The 21,203-nt window shown below is 42.1% G+C and overlaps 1 protein-coding gene across 1 annotated transcript in view; it reads right to left on the reverse strand.

Annotated features, from left to right (window-relative positions):
• The window catches only part of CUBN (cubilin), a gene marked incomplete at its 5' end in the record, with an annotated part of 295,765 nt that overhangs the window by 141,734 nt on the left and 132,828 nt on the right, over nt 1-21,203 (reverse strand). The window contains 2 exons of the mRNA XM_084880474.1: nt 8,604-8,773; nt 11,739-11,913. Of these exons, the coding sequence (XP_084736600.1) occupies nt 8,604-8,773; nt 11,739-11,913 (345 nt within the window). The remainder of the gene's footprint in view (nt 1-8,603; nt 8,774-11,738; nt 11,914-21,203) is intronic.

Raw genomic sequence — 21,203 nt, forward strand, 5'->3', positions numbered from 1 at the left:
ACGTCTGCTGCTTTAGATTGTCTTAAAACTTATCAGAGGGGGAAATGTGCTGAAGAATAAAATATTTAGGGTATAGAGTAGATCAAGTCCTTTTTGAGTGTGAGAATCCATGAAATATTTTCACACATTGCATATGGTAGCATAGCTGCTGATGGAATTTCCATTTTTGGATAAGAACTGCTCTATGATAGAGGAAATGTCAAGTGATAGGGAAGGGAATCCCTCAGCAAATTTTCCAAGCTGTTAGTCATAAATGCGAGGACAGAGAGGAGAACATTGCTCATTCTAGCAGCTTTTCTTTTGGGTGGGGAGTAGGAAGCATCAGTTTCCAGTCATGGTACTTTCCAGCTACCCTGCCCTGCAATTAGTACAGAGTGAAATGTGCAGTTGCTCGCCTCACAGACAGTGTCACTGGTATTCCTTTGTTCTACATTATCACACTCAGTCCACCACATCTAATAATTTGAACTGTTCTAAGCAGTGACTCCAATGTTAATATAAAAAGAAACCCACAAAATTCATTTTATTCTCAAAGAAACAAGCCTGCAGGGGATTCTGAGCTGGCTTGTAAGCAAAGCAAAATAAAGCCTGAGTCCACAGACTGAGAACTGTGGCTTCCCTTCCTTTGTTCTTTGCTTTGGGATGTAAAGTATTGGCACAGCTCTGGTGCCTGCTTTGGAGCTGAAAGGCCATAGGACTAAGCAGTTTATCAGAAATAAGTCACTAACATTTTCAGAAATAAGTCACTAACATTTTAAAGAGATCATCAGAAACCATCCTCAAGTTTCAGATGGAAAGTAAATTTTTTGTGGTGAGGGGTGAAGGAGAGAGGGAAGAAATAAGGAGGGGAGCGGGAGGAGGAAGAGGTTGATTTCTGTCTTGTATTATTTGTAAAACAATAAATATTTAAGGAAGAGTTGTTTCCACCATCTCTTTGAAGCCCAGAGTTCTATTATTCCTGTGTCTATCTGATCTGTTTTGAAAATGATCAATGTTTTAAAAGGAAACACATCTTGGGTAGTGTCTTTAAAAAATAAAACAAAATGTGGAAATTGCAGTCTGTGTTTGCCCTGTTCCACCCTGCATGTTATCGTCAAATAAAGTTCATAAAAACAGACACTGCAGCTCTGTGCTGGGGGTGGGGCATCTGGTTTTCTTCAGTTCTAACCAGACCCTTTGCTTTCTTCCTCCCAGATCAGTACAAAAAGCTGCGGGACAGAAACCGGCTCCTCATCCTGGGCCCTTTCTTTGTTCTAGACTCGGTCAGCCCTAGTGAGTGAGTGTTTTCTCCAGATGAGAGCCTGGTCTGCTTGCTTTTATCTCTTTCTCACAAGGCAGACATTCCATTGTGCTGAGCAAAGAGGAAGCAGAAATCAGAGCTTGGGGACTCGGGGGCCACTGGGACTGCTGAACTGACTTCTCTCGCTGCTCTCACGGGGAACTCCAAGCACCCTGTCCCAGAGATCAATAAGCACTTGCAGGGCTATGTGAATTTGGGCTCAGAAGAAAGACTCTAAGTAATTAAACCATTAGTTGGAGGTCACTTTAAAGCAGCCTTCCTGAAAGGGAACATAATGGAGCCTTTTTCACGTTGACCATACGGAGCCCTGCCTCCCAGTGCTCCCACTGCTGCCTCCACAAGAACGGCTCACAAAGTGTGTCATTCAGAGCCCGAGGTTAATTAAACTGGCCTGCCCGTTGTGAAGGGACGGAGCAGACTGATCACCTAATTAGTGGAAACTTGAGTGCAAGTCAAGCTTTGTCAATAGGACCCCATGATGCCAGTGCCATTTCAGTAGAAGTCAGGAAATTCAGGGTCTCTGTTTTTTGGGTTTTTTTTTTTTCACTATAGCAACCTATAATTCTAGAAAACACACAACTGTGATGTTATCTAAGTTCTCATGTGGCTCCAAATAGTGAGAATGCCTATTAATAATTGTTCCAGGAAGTGAACTCCACAGAGCACATTCCCAAATGTGTCACCTGCAGTTTCCCACTGATCATCACAGGAGTGGAGACAGCAAACATGCCTTTATTCCTTTATCCAGCCATGCATCCAAATCAATGCCTTCGGAGCACAAAGTCTGCTGCCCTGGGTTATACAGAAGGGATGGAGGTTATGTATTTTACTGCTCCATTAAAAATTTGTCATTCATTTCTTCCTCTTGCTGAGCCTTGCTTTCAGTTCCACGAAACCAGGAGTGATAGCTTGGGGCTGCCTGTGGGGTTACCCTGCCTCCATTTGGCACCACGGGGGACTGGGCCAGCTACAGGGAGTACAGCATGTGGAATTGCTCTTCTAGCCAATGCTGGTGTATGTGCACCCCAGAGGGTGACCAGAAGTTTCGCTTGGGCAAGTCTGACTGTGACTTCCGGAATGGACTCACTGCTGACATCACCTGACCCTTAGTGTCCGTTCCGTCAAACTCCAACCATGTCCTCCTCTTTCTACACATAAATATGACTCTAAACAGGATCCTCTCCCCCAGTTTCCCTCTTTCTGCTTGGGTTCCCCGGGCACTTGATTTTATGTGAGCGAGCACGCTGAAGTCCCAAGGCCAGGAGAGGGTGAGTGGGGGGGGGGGGCAACCCCAGACACCAGTGCCTGGTGCCCAGCACTTAGTTGACACCAAAGTCGGGGTGGACAGATGGGACCCAGAGCTGCCCGCTTCAGAGCAGAGACACTGTCCACTTCATAGTTAGATCCTAACATGTTTCCTTGGGTTGGGCTGATCTGTAAGAGAATTCACAATGTTCTGAAGTAACCCTGATTTTATTCTCTCTCCCTATTTTTCTACTTGTCTTTTGTTCTGCCATTCAGTTCCCTGTACATAGGCTATAATTTTTTATTTTTTACCAAAATACTTATTCTTACTTTAGACTTGCTTACATCTTAGTGCTGATCCTACTATTAATTTCTACTTTGCATTGATGCTGACCCATCTGAACACCAGTTTTCTTCTTTTTTAAAATGAGATGACAGTAAATTATTTCTGATCTCTCATTTTCCAATTTTAACATTCTATGTATCTATGTGTATATGATTATTAACCATAATGACTGTTAAAATTAAAATTTCTGTTTCTGACAATCCAAACTCTTATGGGAGTGTGAAACACACACACACACACACACACACACAAAAAAAAAAAAAAAAAAAAAAAAAACAACCCTACACATGATGGCTAGGCTCATCCAAGCACAATTTACCTCAGTATTAAACAGTACACTTGAGGTCCATTAAAAATTCCATGAACACAAACATTATCTGGTAACATCATTGGCAGCTGAATATTTTTCTCTTTGCCAATGACTCTGTATAAGCGACAGGACCATGAAATTACTTTGCATGTCTCCAGAATGAATGATTGGCTTTGTATGAGCTGAAACTGCAGAGATATTTTGTAAGATATTGGACATTAAGTTAAGTTTCACATCCAATGTCCATCGAGCTGTAAAGGATAGATGGCTGGTGCCTCAATGCCTGCCTTCATGAATCCCTGGACAACTCACTGTAAGTTGGAGCCAAGCCTCCAGCCTCGCCAGGACATTGCCCGCCGGCTCCAAACCTCTGCCGACCTCCCATCTCCATAATTGAGTCCACTTGGCAACCATACACAGCAGATCTCTGCCCCAATTTACCTGAACAGTCCTCTTTCATGTTTCTTTATATTTTCAGAAGGGTGATTTATAAATTGTAAAAACAAAAGTGATTTTTAGTTTGTATATGATTTATATAATTTTCAATAAATACGTTTGCAAGTAAAAAAAAAAAAAGCTATGGTTGGTGTGTGTTCCAATTTCTCATTCTAAAAGTATGAAATTATTAGGACCAATCTGTCTTTTCTCTAGGTCTCTGTCCTGATAACATGCCTTCATCAGTTATCCATTTACACCTTACATTCAACTGCTCTTTTTCCACCAAGCTACACATGCAGCTTGCTCTTTTGATATGTGTATGCTTCTCCATATTTAAAAACATAATTTTTCATTGATCTTGCCTTCCCTCTAAATCATTCTGGGAAAGAGAGAAGGTATGGAGTCTTCCACTACCACACACACCATCTTGGTCCTTACAAAGACATCAAAGACCAAATCCAGTGGTTTCGTTTCAAGCTATGCTACCCCCTCTCTCTCAGTGCCCTTCCTCGGTCTCCTTCTCCTCTGTTCCTTCATCTGCCCCTAACTGTTTTCCAGAGTTTACTTGGCCCTTTTGTCTTTATAAAATTCTCCTATAAGTGGACACACCTACATCTGTAGTGTTAATAACCATCTAAACATACAGAAATTATCCTCAAATAGATATGTCAGCCCACACCCCATCCAAAGCACTGAATTCATGTGTTGAACTCTATAAGGGTTTTTACTCAGTTAGTCAATGGCATCACCATTACCTATTCTTCAAGAGAATAGTCTAAACTCTTCTATCTCTTATCTCCCAGCCCACCCTCCACCATGTAGCCTCTAATTCCATTCTAAGAGTTTTTCCATATGGCTTTTTTCTCCATCCCCAAGGCCACTGCCCAAGGTTTCAAAGCTTCCAAAACAGACTTTATACCTTCTTTCTCTGCCAACAGTGTTGTAACAACTGTCTGTTATCATTTTAAAATATGGTTTTGAGTGTATTACTCCTCTGTTTTACAGAAAACTTTCATTTCACATTCTTCACAGAGAATATAAGAGTTTGTCCAATTTGGAGTCTTCTACAGACCCATGGTCTCTACATGTTCTCTAACAAATAGCTCACTCCAAGTACAGCACTCTCCTTTTCTGTTCCCAAATGTCTGTGCATGTTCACACCTCTGTGCACAACTGCCCTCATTCTCTCCCTGCAGCTGCCTCTTCTGGCCTCACTATACTTTTCTCCCAGGGAATGAATCTTCAGTGTGAAACTCTCTGGCTTCCAGGACTAAATGAGTCACTCTTGTTTTCTCATGATTATTATTATAATTTATTGAGTCCCAGGTACACTAAATGCTAGGCACTATGCTAGGACAAAGATTCATAAACATGTTCTTTTTGTACTGAAGACCTTGAGGCCCAGGATCACAGGTTGGAGGTCCTGGCTCCTAAGGCCACTTCCCCTTCTGGTAGCTCAGGACATCTTCCTCTTCTCTGTGCTGATTGAACATGCCTCTGAGGGCACTCATCATCAGCATCGTTAATGGTAGCAGGAATTGAGAACTTTCTATGTGACAGGCAGGTCACGTTCATAATTGCAAATATCCTGACAAGAAATCTGACATAGATGCTATTACTATCCCCATTTCCTAGTTAAGGAAACTAAAGTGGAATGATTAGCTTTCTCCCAGCTAGAAAGTGGCAAAACCCAGACTCAGTTCAGGTCCCCAGTTCAGAGCTAGATTTCATAACCATGGGACTGCTGGGGTAATGCACTTTGTATATCAGTGTGTTACCCAAGTGCTTAGCGGCATTAGCTTCTGAATGCCCAATTTGCCCACTGGCAAGGACACTCCAACTACTTCATACAGAACATTCTGATTCCAACAAGTTGTTTGGACTAATACTTTGTGGTTTTTATTGTACCTTATATGCCAGACTGGACTCTTCCCAGCACCTGTCTTTGGGTTTATTTTCCAATCTCCATGCCTATGACCAGATCATAGCTGAGGTTTCATTTCCTCCAATCTGTTCCCTCTTACTTCAGTTTAAGTCAAGCCCAGCTGCATGCTGAGATAAGGCAGTGGTTAACAGAAAAGCCAGGCTGTGTATTTATATTTCAGGTAGAGGGGGAAAGCGTACTCACGACCACAGGAGGGAAATGATGCATCCATGCTGGGTGTGCCTTTGACCTAGGTCTTGTCGCAGTCACACACCATTGTATGTTGAATTCTATGGCTTATGGACTTTATCCAGGACAAGAAACTGTACTTGGCACCAAACAAGGGGAGGGAACCAGTGATGGAGAAATGCCCACAGCAGGCAAAACTCTGAAGTAGACAGTGTTTCTCTGGCCCATTCACACTTCTTTTGAAGGCCTCTCTTCTGCTTCCATGCTTTACTTTGCCTTCATCTTTAAAGGCTATTTCAGAGAGTGCAGAGTTCCTGGTTTGTAATTATTTTCTTTCCTCAAACTGAAAATACCACCCATTGTCATTTTTGCTTCCAATTATCCCAACTGCAAAGTCAACACTGTGTCTGCCCTTTCCTAAAAGGTAATCTGTTCTCCCACCCACCCACTCCCCTGGCTGAATGTAATATTTTATTCTTTATCTTTAGGTGTTTTTGTTTATTTGTTTTTTGTTTTTTAAATAACTATGTATTTCTATTTATTCTGCTTAGCTGTTTGGATTCCTTGGTATTCTTGTTTTTGTCTTGTTGATGTCTTTCATCAGTTTTAGAAAAGTTTTAGTCATTAGCTATTCAAATATTGATTCTGTTCCATTTTTCTCTCTTTTCCTTCTGAAATTACAATTAAATTTATGTTATATATTTTTAACTCTACCCTCTGTGTGTCTTTACCTCTCTTCTGTAGTTTTTATCCATACTTTTTTGCCAGATAGGTTTTTCTCATTAACCTTTCAGTTCACTATTTCTTTCTTCATCTATAATGTGCAAAAAAAAATGTATCTAATATGCAAAAATAAACTTCCACTGAGAATTTAATTTCAGCTACTGTATTTATCCACTTATAAATGTTCAGTTAATTCTTTTTCTTTCTTTCAATGCTACTTTTTATTGTTTGCAGCCCTTGCTAGAAGTTTTAAATTTTACCTTTACTTCCCTAAACTTAGTAATTACAGTTGTTTTCCAACTTGTGTCTGGTAATTTTAGTATTTGGCATATCAGTATATTGTTTCCACTGTCTGTTATTAATGTTTGCATCTCATTTATGTTATATTATCTTCTCATATAAATTATGGTACACTAGCTATTGTATATGAAAAATTATGGGTAGAAATGAGATGTTGGATGATATTTATCTCCCTTACATGACTGTATGTCCAATGCTTAAATGCATTAGCAGTACAGGGTTCCCATCATTATTCTATGGCTTGAGATTTGGGGGGCCACTTGGGTGACTTGAAGCAAAGAAGCAGCCTCAATGAAGGCTGTTTTACTCTCATTTTACCTAGGATTTAGGATGGTTTGCCAGGGCCTCCAAACTCTTCAGGGTCTGGACTGGAGCTTTGCTCCTCTTGGTCCTGAAAGGCTCTCAGTAGTGTTGCTACCTCCTTCTGGAGCCACAAATGCCCTGTAGGCAAAAGCAGTCCCAGTACTAGGCTCTGATCTCTCTCTGACATGAACTCAGAAATTTCACACTACTTAGGAGGTCTTTCTTGCACTTAAGAAGATGTTTTTAACTATCATCCAAAATTTTTAAATTATCTTTTTCAGGAGAGTTGGTGTAAGTTATGATTACAGAAAGTGGATATTCTAAACCTTAAGTTTGTATAATGCTTTGCTAATTTAGATTCTGAAAACTCATTTAGAAGGTTAAAACGTAATCAAAATAACATTTACAATTTAGACTGGACTACTTTGAAAAATGTAAGACAATTTTGATTTTTCTTAAGTTAAATTTGAAAGGTAGCCAGTTGGAGTTTGTATAAGATTCTCCCAGGAAACTAAATTAGGACTATTCATTAGCTAGGAGAATCTGGTTAGTATTTGAATAAAGTGTTACAAAGTACAAATAAGAGGTGGAAAACCTTTTGTTAAAAATAATTAAATTAAAAGCCAAAAAGAAAATTTCAATCTTATTTACTCATACAGTGAGCATATAGCATTAGGTACAGTGTTAGCAGTAACAGAACCGTTCTGTCGTCTAAACAACTAATAGCCATATCCCTTCTCTCTAACCCCCTTCTCCCAATACATTCTTTCCCATCAGCCAAAGTTGTTCTAATATCCTGATCTCAAGAAAAGTAGAACCCTGTGAGGACCCCCTAGAGGCTTAAAAATAACTTTTAAAGTAGTTATGATAAATTCATCTTTCCATTCCACTATACTTTCCTAACCTTTATCGCAGCCAATTTTGGACAATGATATGTAAAAGGGCTTCCAGGAAAAATTTTCCTTTTTGATGAAAAACATACAAAATAGAAACAGCTAACAATATTTCTTATCCCTTTTCTCAGATTTTAACTCATTGAAAAATGTTTGGAATTGCTGCAGTCATTTTTTAAAACTGTTTAAAGTATTACATGTCTCCTTTTTTCCAGATTAACCCCCCCTGCCACTCCCATCCCTGAGGGCAAGCTCATACCGCCCCAGTGTCTGTGTCCATTGGTCATGCTAATATGCATGCATACAAGTCCTTTGGTTAATCTCTAACCTCCCCCTCCCCTGGCTTCTCCCAAGGTTGGGCGGTCTGTTCCATGAGGTAACAAAACAAAAAGCCAACACACTAAGAATGGTAGAACGGAAATTGAAGTTCTAAACAACCATAAGATTATCTAACTCCTGATTTGAATGTAGGTAAAAAATAAATGTCTTCATATTTTAGGTTGCTAATTGGTAGATTTCTTATGATTTGATGTCAAAACACTCATAACTAATGTATTCATAAAATATACTCATATGGCAATGTTTTAACCCAGGTTTGACTCTAGACAATGCTTGAAATTTGTGTCACTTACTATAATACAAGAGTCCTGAGGTTCAAGGTCAATGTCAGTGAAGTTCAAGAGTACACGGTGATTTCTGTCTGCTTGAATGACCCAGGAACAGTCAGTGTTACTTCTATAAGGACTGGGGTAATTTGGAGAATGAATCTCTCCACTTGGAGCCTGGAAAATCCCACCACAACCTGCAGGCAGAAAACCCAGTTAATTAATGACAAGAATCCCTGATACATAAACTTTATTCAACAACCTTATAGCTTAGAACAAGTTGATACTTTGACTACCACTTTTACGTAGCCTATGCTAAACATTTTGAAGACATGAATATTCACCATTAATGTATTCATTCAAACAAAACAAATAAGAACAACTTAGAAAATACTTCAAATATTTCAAATACTAATGCCAAAAGTCATTTTAAAAATACTGAAAAGTTGCCTGGCCAGTGTGACTGAGCAGCTGAGCATCATCCAAGTACCAATAGGTCACCAGTTCCATTTCTGGTCAGGGCACATGCCCAAGCTGTGGCTTTTTCCCCATGGGGTGCCACGTAGGAGGCAGACAATCCAAGATATTTCTCTCTCATCAATATTCTATATTTCTAGCCCTCTCCATTTGTCTTGCTCTAAAAAGCAATAAAAACATATATTTTTTAAAAAATACTGAAAAGTACATGCAAATGAAATCATATATATATATATATATATATACATGCAAATGGAATCATATATATATATATATATATATATATATATATATATATGATTTCATTTGCATGTACTTTTCAGTATTTTATATATATATAAAAGTCAAGCGACTGGAACGACAGAACGACCAGAGTAACCAGAACAACCAGAATGATCGGTATGACTGACCACTATGACTCACAGTTGGCTGGCCAGCCCTGATCAGGGATGGGGCCAGCCAGCCAACTGCCTGAAGTCCCTCCCTGCTGCTATTCTGGTCCAATCGGCCCCCATCAGGGCAGGACAGTTGGGCCCCACCTATGCACGAATTCATGCACCAGGCTTCTAGTCCTACCTAATAAAAGAGTAATATGCAAATTGACCATCATTCCAACACACAAGATGGCCACCCCATGTGGTCAAAGATGGCTGCCCCTATGTGGTCAAAGATGGCTGACCCCATGTGGACACAAGATGGCCACCACAGGTGGCTGGCAGGGGAGGGCAGTTGTGGGTTATCAAGCCAGAAGGGGAGAGCAGATAGGGGTGACCAGGCCTGAAAGGGAGGGCAGTTGGGGAATACCAGGCCTGCAGAAAGGGCAGTTAGGGGTAATTGAGCTGTCAGGGGAGCAATTAGGTGTTAATCAGGCTGGCTGGGGAGTGGTTAGGGGGTGATCAGGCTGGCAGGAAGAAGTGGTTAGGGGCAATCAGGCACACAGGCAGGCGAGTGGTTAGGAGCCAGTAGTCCTGAATTGTGAGAGGGATGTCCAACTGCCCAGTGGGATCTTGCCTAAATAGTCAGTTAAACATCACTCGAGTGGTCCCAGACTGGAGAGGGTGCAGACTGGCCTGAGGGACACAAACCCTCTCTTCCCCCCGTGCATAAATTTCGTGCACCAGGCCTCTAGTGTTTTCATAAAGCTATAAAATACCTTGTCATGTTTCTCTAAAATACAATATAACAAATTGTAAGACTAACACATCTCCTTCCAAGAATTTTTATTACTTCAGCAATGTATGCTTTTATAAATAATTTAATATCTGCCTTTTAAATTACATATGCATAGCTCATAAACACCGAAAACACCTTTCATGTGTGGTGAAAGCCAGGGGAGAGGTGGGCAAAAAGGAGCTGAAAACGGGGGACATTTGTAATAGTGTTAACAATAAACAAAATTAGTATTCTGGACCTGGTACATTTATTCAGTTTTTTATTCTTATGTTATCAAATACCCATTAATGTTCATCTCTGTGGTCCATTATTTCTTGGATTAATAATGATACAAACCAATAATGGAAAATTCAGTATTATCTATATATATAAAAGCCTAAGCAACCATCTGACTGTCCAACTGGTAGCTATAACATGCAATGACCACCAGGGGGCAGACGCTCAATGCAGGAGCTGCTGAGCTGTGGTGATTTGGCAGATGTGGTTTTCAGGTGACTCACCCAGAACCAGAGAGGAGGGAGCTTGTTTCTGGGGTGCACCACCAGAGAACCACCCTCTCGCAATCTGGGACCCCTTGAGGATGTCAGAGAGCTGGTTTTGCCCCAATCCCTGCAGGCCAGGCCGAGGGACCCCACCTGTGCACGAATCCATGCACTGGGCCTCTAGTTTTCTAATAACTGCAAATCATTTTGAGGTAATCTAAATAATATATAATTATAATTAAATTCATACATTATTGACTTTAGAAAACATGAGATATACTTGTTATCTTACCTTAAGAGTTACAAAAGTGGGGCCATAAGGTTGCTTGAGGTTACATTTTTGCTTTGGCACTTTCTAGAAGTCACTAACTTCTCTAAACGTTGATTTCCCCTTCACTATGATGAGTATAAGAAATAAACTACCCCCCCAGGGTGGAAATGAGATGAGTCATATAAAACAGTAAAGTTCCTGGCACATAGTATGTATTCAATAAATCCAGATAACATGAGTAGTTGTACAGGTTAACTAACATCTGCTAAACTATTTTGTGCATTAATTTTTTTAGTTAAACAATCTGCAACAGGTAATTTATTCAGACTGCCTAAGCTCTGGGCAGAATGTCACTATCTAACCCCTGGTAATTTTTTGGAATTCACAAACTTAACATTTATAGCTTTGACATTTGACAAGAATGCAAAGGTCCAAGCTGTGGCAGGAAGAAATTTACCACTTTGCTGATGCCATGGTGAAAAGGCACAAGACCTTAGAGAGAAAGTGAATCTAACCAGTCCCCCTCTCCTGCTCTCACCATTGATTCACATATGTTCCATGTTTTCACACGCACCGTGACTCTTCGGAAGTTAAACTCTATCCCATGTTTTAGGAAAGAGTATATGCCAAAGCAGTATTCACCGCTTGGGAAGTCACAGAGTTGTCAGGATGGAGCCTTCATACCCCTCTCCAATCGCTTCATCGAAGTTCATAAGGGAGAAGCGTCAGTCCGTTGAGATTTCTCTTTGGTTCACTCACCTCCAGGGATGGCTTGCCATGAGACATTGAAGCCTCTCCCACCGATGAAGCTGTCCGTCTTAAATCTGATGGCCAGCTCATGTCCTGTACTGGAGACCTGCATGGGATTCTCAGGTGACCTCCGGGTACACAGCTGGGCTATTCTGGGAGAGTGAAAATCGGGGCCTCCATAGATCTAGGATAGGATGCAGGGGGAAAAAGGACTTAAATTAGAAGAGATATTTGAGCAAATATAACCCTCCATGACTCATTTTGTCACCAGCTTTTGGACTTTATTATCACTAGAAATTGCAATTTTAGTCTTCCTGGGTGGGGATGACCTGTAAACTTGAGCTGGATTTTCAAAGGCACTCCCTCTGCCCTGGGAACTCACAAGTTCTACCACCCACAAAATGCTTGCTTATTTTATCAGCCAGAATTGCACAGTTGAACTGCATAGATGATTCCAGGGTGTCCCTTACCTCCCTTCTTCCTCTTTTTCAAGTCTTCAAAGGATTTCCTGCTTTCTTTGGCAGAAGCATTGCCAATGAAGCAGAATCAAGTCTGCTTTTCTAACTCTTCTAGGTGCTTTAAAGCCATTTGTTGGTGAAAATCAAGTTCATTGAAGGCTATTGATCTCCCACCTATATTTTTAGGATTTTCCACTTTGTAATCTGAATATTTTATAAGATTTGGTATTTAGTTAATATTTCTGCTTCTTCAGAAGGAGTGAGTATGTAGCCATACGACCCTGACCATGCCGATCTTATAAGAAGGAGTGGAAACATAACCTGCACAGTGAGTTCTATGGTAGCCTTAGGAAAGGAATCCTTCTCCTTTTCCACCTGCCCACTCTCAGGAATATAACCAAGAGCAGCCGGCTTTGCTCAGGAGTTGCCCTGTACACTGAGCCTCAGTCCCTGGCTGTTTTCCCCTGGATTTATCTCAGTTGTCCTCACACGTAGGCTCCTCCAATTTGCAACTGTCTATTTGACTGGGATCTAACATCCCAGTGATGCATTTCTCCCAGCAAGTAACCCTCTGGTCTCATATCCAGCATTTTGCAAGCAAGACTAATCCAGCCCAGGCGGGGCCTCCAGGACACCTTACGACTCAGGGGTCCTCAAACTTTTTAAAGTGGGGGCCAGATCACGGTCCCTCAGAGAGCTGGAGGGCTGGACTATATGAACTAATAATTCCTACTGTAACACCTTGGCTGCGCTCACTGCCCAAAAAACCTGGCGGGCCGGATCAGACTCCTCTGCGGGCCGCATGTGGCCCGTGGGCCGTAGTTTGAAGACCCCTGCTACGTACTAGTGAATCCTGCTTATCCAGTGTATGTGTTGCATGGAGGAGGACGGGAATGACAATCAGAGAAGATATTAAAAAATAAAATTAAGGCCCTGGCCAGATGGCTCAGTCAGTTGGAGATCGTCCTGTACTCCAAAATGTTGCAGGTTTGATTTTTGGTCAGGGCACATACTTAGGTTGCAGTTCCATGTCCAATCTAGGCACATACAGGAGGTAACCAATCAATGTTTCTCTCTCACATTGATATATCCCCCCCCCCTTCTTCCTCTCTCTCTTCCTCTCTTTCTCCCTTTCTCCCTTTCTGTCTCCCTCCCTTCCTCTCTCTCTCTCTCTCTACTTCCTCTCTGTAAAATCAATAATATATCTTTGGGTGAGGATTTAAAAAATATTTTTAAGTAAAATAAAATTAGGTTTCTAGTAAAGATGGTGGCATAGGTAAATGCAGTACTCATATTCTTTCATAACCACTTCAACATTACAACTAAACTACAGAACGACCATCTATCAGAATCATCTGAAATCTAACTGAACAGAATCCTGCAACTAAGCATATAAAGAAGAGGTGACATCAAGACTGGTAGGAGGGGTGGAGATGTGGAACAAACTGGTCCCACACCGACATGTGTCAGATAAAAAAGGGAGAGCAAGCCTGGCCAATGTGGCTCGATGGATTGAGCATCAACCCATGCACCAACAGGTCACCAGTTCAGTTCCAAGTCATGGCTCATGCCCTGGGTTGGGGGCTTGATCTCTAGTAGGGGAATGCAGGAGGCAGCTGATGGATGTTCCTCTCACATCAGTGTTTCTCTCTCTCTCTCCCTCTCCATTCCTATCTCTAAAAAATCAATTTTAAAAACCTTTTAAAAATAGGTAGGGATATCTCAGCTACTAAGGAGCAAGGGGTTCCAGGCCCACACCAGGCCCCCAGCCCAAGATTCTAGTGCCAGGAAGAGAAGACCATAACCTCTGGCTGTAAAAACCAACAGGGATTGGGCTGAGTGAGATGGAGGGCTTCTAGAGTCCCAAGTGTTCCTATTAAAGGGTTTACACTTGGATTCATTTGCTCTGAGCTCCAGCACTGGGGCAGCAGCTCAAAAGGCACCAGGGACATATGAGGAGGAACTGAATTGTCTGGCATCACAGTGAGAACTGGAGGGGCAGCTTCCTCCCAGCAGAGGTGCTGGCAAAGGCCATTGTTCCTTTCATTAACCTTCCCCGGACAGAACTGGTCAATGCTCAATCCACTGAGCCACACCAGCCAGGCTCTCTCCCTATTTTTATCTGACACACATGGGTGTGGGACCAGTTTGTTCTGCATCTGAGACTCCATCAACCTGCCATACTGTTAGCTCCACCCTGGTAATTTCAGGTCTCCCCAAGCTGTTTTCACGGGCTTTTCCATACAAATGGCCTGTCATGGCTCATGCTTCACACTTTCCTAAAATCACTCAGACAAGCAGTATCTGTCTTCCGTGTGCCCCTTAACACTTGCTAAGTAGCCCCAGGCCCAGCACTAGCAGCAGCTGGCCTTGGTTTGTAACTTGGCCTATCCTGGGCACCCGTAAGTCCAACACAATAGCAGTCATCTGCGGGTCACTTTGTAGCTCACACCAGGAGGCCCCGGGCAGGACACAGGTGATGGCTGATCTTAGCCTGCACCTCCCAGGAGGCCCAAGAGCCAGTGCACCTGGTAGACAGCTTCGGGCCACATTGAAGCAACATGCAACCACCTCCACTAGTGACACACTCAAGGGGCAGGCTCTGTGGGCACTGCAGTTCTGCTGAAGTAAGTCCTGCTCTGTGCAGGGCTGGGAGGCCTGTACAGCTGACCCTTCACAGTGGTCCCCAGCTAGTCCTTGCAACCACTTGACCTGAGGATAAATCCCTCCCATTTAGCTGCCAACAGCAACCAAGTCTCAACTACAACCACACAACCCACGGGGGCAGGGGGGGGGGGGGGGGCAGAGGGACAGAGGAGGAGGGACATGCACCTGGAGTGCCCAGCTCAGTTGAATGAAAGGCTGTGCCATTGGACCCTATCGGACGCCTACTACATTAGGCTCTGCCAAGCTTGGGAGATGTAGTAGCTCTACCACATACATAGAAATAAACACAGGGAAGCAACCCAAATGAGGAGACAGATAAATAGCTCCCAAGTGAAAGAATAAGGTAAAGAGATAAATGAAATGGAGATAAGCAAACTAATTGATACAGAGTTCAAAACAATGGCTATAAGGATGCTGAAGGACTTAGTGAGAGCAACACTATAAAAAAAGGACATGAGAACCATAAAAAATAATCAGACATGAAGAATAAACTAACCTGAAAGGAAGAAAATTTACAGGAAATCAGCAGTAGAGAAGTAAAGCCGAGAATCAAATCAGCAATTTGGAATATAAGGAAGCAAAAAACACCCACTCTGAATAGAAAAAAAATAAAATGAGGATAGTGTGAGGAGCTTCTGGGAAAACTTCAAGCATACCCACATTAATATCACGGGGGTGCCAATTGAAGAAGAGAAAGAGCAAGAAATTGAAAAACTATTTGAAAATATAATGATAGAAAACTTCCCTAACTTGGAGAAGGAAATAGATGTACAAGTCTGGGAAGGGCAGAAACTCTCAAAACAATGTGAACCTAAAGAGGCCCACACCAAGACACATCATAATTAAAATGCAAAAGGTTAAATGCAGAGAATCTTAAAAGCATCAAGTGAAAAGGAGTTAGTTGCCTTTGCAGTATTACTCATAAGATTGTCAGTGGAAACATTACAGGCCAGAGGGAGTGGTAAGAAATATTCAAAGTGATGAAAAGCAAGGTCCTACACCCAGGATTACTCTACCCTGCAGAGCTATCATTTAGAAGAACATATAAAGAACTTCTCAGATAAGAAAAAGCTAAAGGAGCTCACCACCACCAAGACAATGTTACATGACATGTTAAAGGGTCTTTAAGAAGAAGGGGGTGAGAGGATGTAAAAAATATGAATAATAAAAGGGCAATAAATACATATCTATAAAAAAGAAAATGATTGCAGAAATAAAATATTGAAAATTTATGAAACTGGGTAAAACATCACTGAATAGGATGCTCTAGATGTTGAGTAACAAAAAAAGCAAATAAGGCAGTTTCCCTTCATTTCAGAGAGATAGAGAAGATGACATCTTATAAGAAAACTGACAGAATTTGGAATCAGAGGCTGTTTCTGAGTTTATCATATGATTCTCATTTTTATATTTACCATATTTGTGCATTGATATATTGGGCTAAAGGAATAAGTGCTAGCATTTTTAACTTTTTTTTTTTTTTTTTTTTTTTAAGAAGAAGATACTAAGCCCTTACTGTCAGGTCTTAAGAAACTTAAATTTGTGGAAGAAAGACAATTTGGACAACAGTTTTCAAGCATAGTATTTGGGTCCTTCCCTCTGCCCCATGTGCATGCTCATAATTCTATGCTCAGGAAGGGAACCAGGAAAGCAGTGCTCAGTAAGATTTGTGCTGTTCCCTCCCACCTCTGTGATCAGTGCTGCTTTCCACCTCCATTTACTCTCCCCCCAACTCCAGGGCCCCCTGCCCTTGCCCACCCTCAAGGAAGCAGTTGACTGATAGGGAAAACTCTTCAAGTGTTCTCTGGGGAGAGAAAGTTAAGAACAACAAGCCTACTTTGGGGGAGTATGTGATTTGAATCTATAATAATTTCTTTGTCCAATTAATTCCCCCAGTCATGCGGGAAAGGCCAAAATGAATGAAACTGCTGTTGCACTGAGGCCTGAGCTCAAGGACTGTGATCGCAAAGGAATGAAACACTGACTGCTTCATGCTTATTTTCATTAGGAGAGCTGGGTTTGTGTGGCCAGCTCAGTCCCATCCAAAGCAGGACTTCAGGAAGAGCCCTGTGTGGCCCTTTCCACGTACACATATGCAAATGTGAGAAGCAAGACTGCTTCCTTTTAGAGTGTCCTTTCCCATTCTGAAGCTTTCCCCCGCCCCCTCGCCCTGGGTGCAGTTCTCAGAGCATGAAGCTGACAGCATGTGCTCCTAATCATCCCAGCCCAATAGGCAGCACGTATTTGGAGAGAACATTGGGTACCAGGGTTTAGTTCTAACAAAGAAAACTTGCACATTGGCAAAATATTCTTTGTTTTCCCTGCTCATGGGTCCCCTTGAGAGTACAAACATAACGGATGTGAGTTGGCTAGGCCTGGAAGCCTCCAGAAGAATAAACACTACCACTTTTCCTTCCCTTCTTACTGGGCTGGGCTCACAAAAGACTATCACAGAGACCAGAGGGAGCTAACTGCCCACATCACGCAATTGTCTAGGTTTATTGCACCAAGGAGTGGATTTCCTTTTCTGCTTTATGCCGGTCCGGGCTCCTTTCTCAGGGGCTAAAGAAAAAGCAGCCAGTGTTTACACGACCCAAACAACAGAAAGGCACTTTTGGCTTCCACAAATAACACCAACGGTAACATATGACTCTTCAAAAGAGGGAAAGTTGGAAAGAATTTGAGGGTGTGGTTCATTCGATTACAGCATATGACTAAACTTTAAGGGAGAGAGAACTGGTCTGGTGATCAGAGATTTAAAAATGTGCTTTTAGCAAATTCTTGGGATATGGAACACTTCAAAGCCTTTGGTTTTAATCTGTTTTGAACATTTCTTTCTGCTCTGTTAGCTCCATTTATTGTTATAATCAAGTCAGCATTCCAGGGTTATGAGTAACCAAATGGCTTTTGGTTAATGCAATTGGCCACTATCTGGACACGGATTTTTGAGGGAGAAAAGCATTGACTCCTGCTTAAATTTGGTGAAAACCAAGTAAGTCCAATACAGCAAGGTCCCACTCGGCTCTCTCAGCAAGACAGGAGAGGAAAACGTGTAAGATGAGAAAAGATGGGTTAACACAGTCAGCAGTGCTTCTAGACCACACACCTACCCAGGGTAACAAATTTGGAAACCACTTGCTAACATGTTATCAGTATCTGTGGTCTGAGGGATGGAAAAAATTATTTTATCATGTAGACAAAAAAGGGGCCACATACTAAATCTGACAAGCTCCAGTGAGGCCAGCATGGAAGGCCATAAAACTCAGATACCAAAACTAACCAAATAGGATGGTTTTTACATAAAACTTCCTAACTAAAAAGTGGGACATGACCGGTAGTCACATCCAAGGCCTGTAGCTTATTTGACAAAGGTCAGTTTTTACCTTAACTGAGCCTGTCTATTGTCATTTTGCATCTAAGATAACAAACCTTGATAATGTCAGAACAATCTTCTTTTACAGACCCCTCAGAGCAAGAGACCACAGAACTGCTCATGGTTTTCTTGTTCCCCTAAAACCATTTCTATGGTGCTCTAAATGTTAATTATCGACTATCCTGAACCCACCAAAGTAAAAGAAGTATGCATCTCTCTTGTTTTACTCTTTATCCAATCCTAGAGGTTTCCCTGTTTTGCTTTCTCCCACCTCCCTAATCTACCACCAATGGATTTCTTGTCACCCTACTTATGCCCCCTCCTTTGATTTTAATGTATAAAATAAGCTGAAAAACTGCCGTTCTCCCGAGTGTTTGTTGAGATTTTTGCTTCTCAGCAATTGTCAGTTTGGCTCAAATAAACACATAAAAATTCTCTACAGGTTTGTATGTTTCTTATATCAACAAGTAGAGGCCTGATGCACAAAATTCGTGCACTTGGGGGAGCCCTCAGCATAGCCTGCGCCCTCTCACAATGTCCGACTGATGGCTTAGGCCTGCTCTCCACAGGAAGCAGGCCTAAGCAGGCAGTTGGACAACCTTAGTGCTGCCACGGAGTCGGGAGAGGAACCACCACTGCTGAGCTCGCCAGCTGTGAGCCTGGCTTCTGGCTAAGTGGCACTCCTCCCCTCCCCCCATTCCCCCATTCCCCAACCCGCTGTGGGAGCAACCAGTCATTCCACCATTCGGTTGATTTGCATATTAGCCTTTTATTATTTAGGATCATTATTAGTGCAATTTATTATAACATTTTCCACCTGACTTGAATATTTTAAGAGAGGTCAAATAAGATTTTTTTTAGTAAAAAATAAGGAAGAGCCCTAGCTAGTTTGGCTCAGTAAATAGAGCATCAGCTGCTTACTAAAGGGTCCCAGGTTCAATTTCAGTCAAGGGCACATGCCCAGGTTGTGGGCTCCATCCCCTGTTAGGAGTGTGCAAGAGGCAGCCAATCAATGATTCTCTTTCATCATTGATGTTCTATCTCTCTCTCCCTCTCCCTTCCTCTCTGAAATTAATTTTATGTGTATATATATATATATATATATATATATATCGATATATATATATATATCGATATATATATATATATTTTTTTTTTTCTTAAGTAAGGAAGATACTTATTTTAGCCTTAAGAAAAAACTCACAAAATATTTAAAAACCCTCCAAACCCTGATTTTGATGGAACATTGGGACACTACCTTGCCTTAAAAACATAAGCCCTAAGCAGACTGTAGTCACTTCTCACAGCCCTTCCTGTTCAGGCACAGTAAGTGCCCGGCTTGAGTGCTTTGTCCTTCTGTCCCCAGCAGCTTGCAGGGAGCAGCCCCAGTTTTTGCTTTCTCACGTAATGGGTGTGACAAAGCCCAAAGCACAATGAACCTATTTACATTTGCCAACTACGCTGTGGAGTATGAACACGAAGGTTTTGGAACATTTCACATTGTGGAAAAGTCTGCTGCCAGCCCTTTGTAAGTGTCAAAGGTTTTATACAACTGAGAAATACCCTTGTTAGCAAGAGGGGCCATCTGAAGATTCCACATTTGAATGTCAGTCAAACTGTATACTGTGAGTGTGACTTTCAGTTGCCACCTTGTTCTCTTCCCCTAAAAAACAGTTCTTCCAAGATGGAGTCATAACTTGGCAACAGAACTTACATGATGATGAGGGGATGAGTTTGCCTAAGGACTTACCAGCTCTGTCTCTGATTTCACTCCCTGCAGCTTATCCTCCTTTAGAGATACTTGAGCTGTTAAATGCAGTTCCTAGAGATTGCAACCACTCATTGAGGGCATGACTTGAAAACCCCATTATTTTTCAAGGAAAGAAACTGTTTTGTAATTAAAGTTTTTAAGTGTTAAAGATTCCATAAAATATCAGCCACTCATTTCAATATCTTGCATACTGTCCACCTCTATCTTTTTACTGGCTTACATGAAGTGGTGAGTGGTGGATGCATTCAGTTCATAGTAATAACTGCTGTAATACCATGGTTATTGATTAATAACAGGAAAGGACTAAAGGGAAGGCCAGATAATAGAGGTGTGACATTTGTACAGCTGTGCCAGGAAGCTTCAGTTTAACTCTCTCCAGGTCTGTTTCTTGCATATTGCTGGGGAAAGGGACTGGACAATAGACGCATGCCCAATAGGGTCTGGGTGATGTGGGAAGGTGCTTTCCTGTCACTCATACCCAGAATAGGCATGTAGGCATGGTCACTGCAAGCACAGGAAGATTTGGTATTTAAACTCCTGAACAAAGGACGTACTCCTTCTTGGTGTTCTTAGTTCTCTTGGGCTCCTGGCTCTCCTGTTGCATGGGGTACACTCCCCTGAATTTGCCCACATGGCTCAGGGCCGTGTGGACCCACACAATGGAGTGATGGACTGGGACTAGCCTGATGCTGTACCAGACTGAATTCCACCATGAAACAGAAATTCTGGACACTGACTCTGCTTCTGGCTCTGCTGAAGCCCTGGCTACACATTTTCCAGGAATGATTTAAGGCAGGGGTCTTCAAACTACGGCCCGCGGGCCACATGCAGCCCCCAGGGGAGTCTGATCCTGCCCGCCAGGTTTTTTGGGCAGTGAGCGCAGCCAAGGTGTTACAGTAGGAATTAGTAGTTCATATAGTCCGGCCCTCCAGCTCGCTGAGGGACCGTGATCTGGCCCCCACTTTAAAAAGTTTGAGGACCCCTGATTTAAGGGATATGAGACTTTGCTACCCAAAGGATATAATTTCACAGGAATAAACCACTCTACCCCATCTCATTCTCATGTGGGAGTCTTAGGAAATTCTTTTTCTTAAATACCGAAAGAAGCAGACCCCCAAGCTCCCCGTGGGGAAAGGGATAGCCCACTCTCAGTAGCAACGGAGAAATTTGACCTGTGCAATCCTCCAATAATAATAGCTTTTCCA

Source organism: Pipistrellus hanaki (genome assembly GCF_964339955.1).
Source record: "Pipistrellus hanaki genome assembly, chromosome: 1".
In the NCBI taxonomy this organism is placed as follows: Eukaryota; Metazoa; Chordata; class Mammalia; order Chiroptera; family Vespertilionidae; genus Pipistrellus; species Pipistrellus hanaki.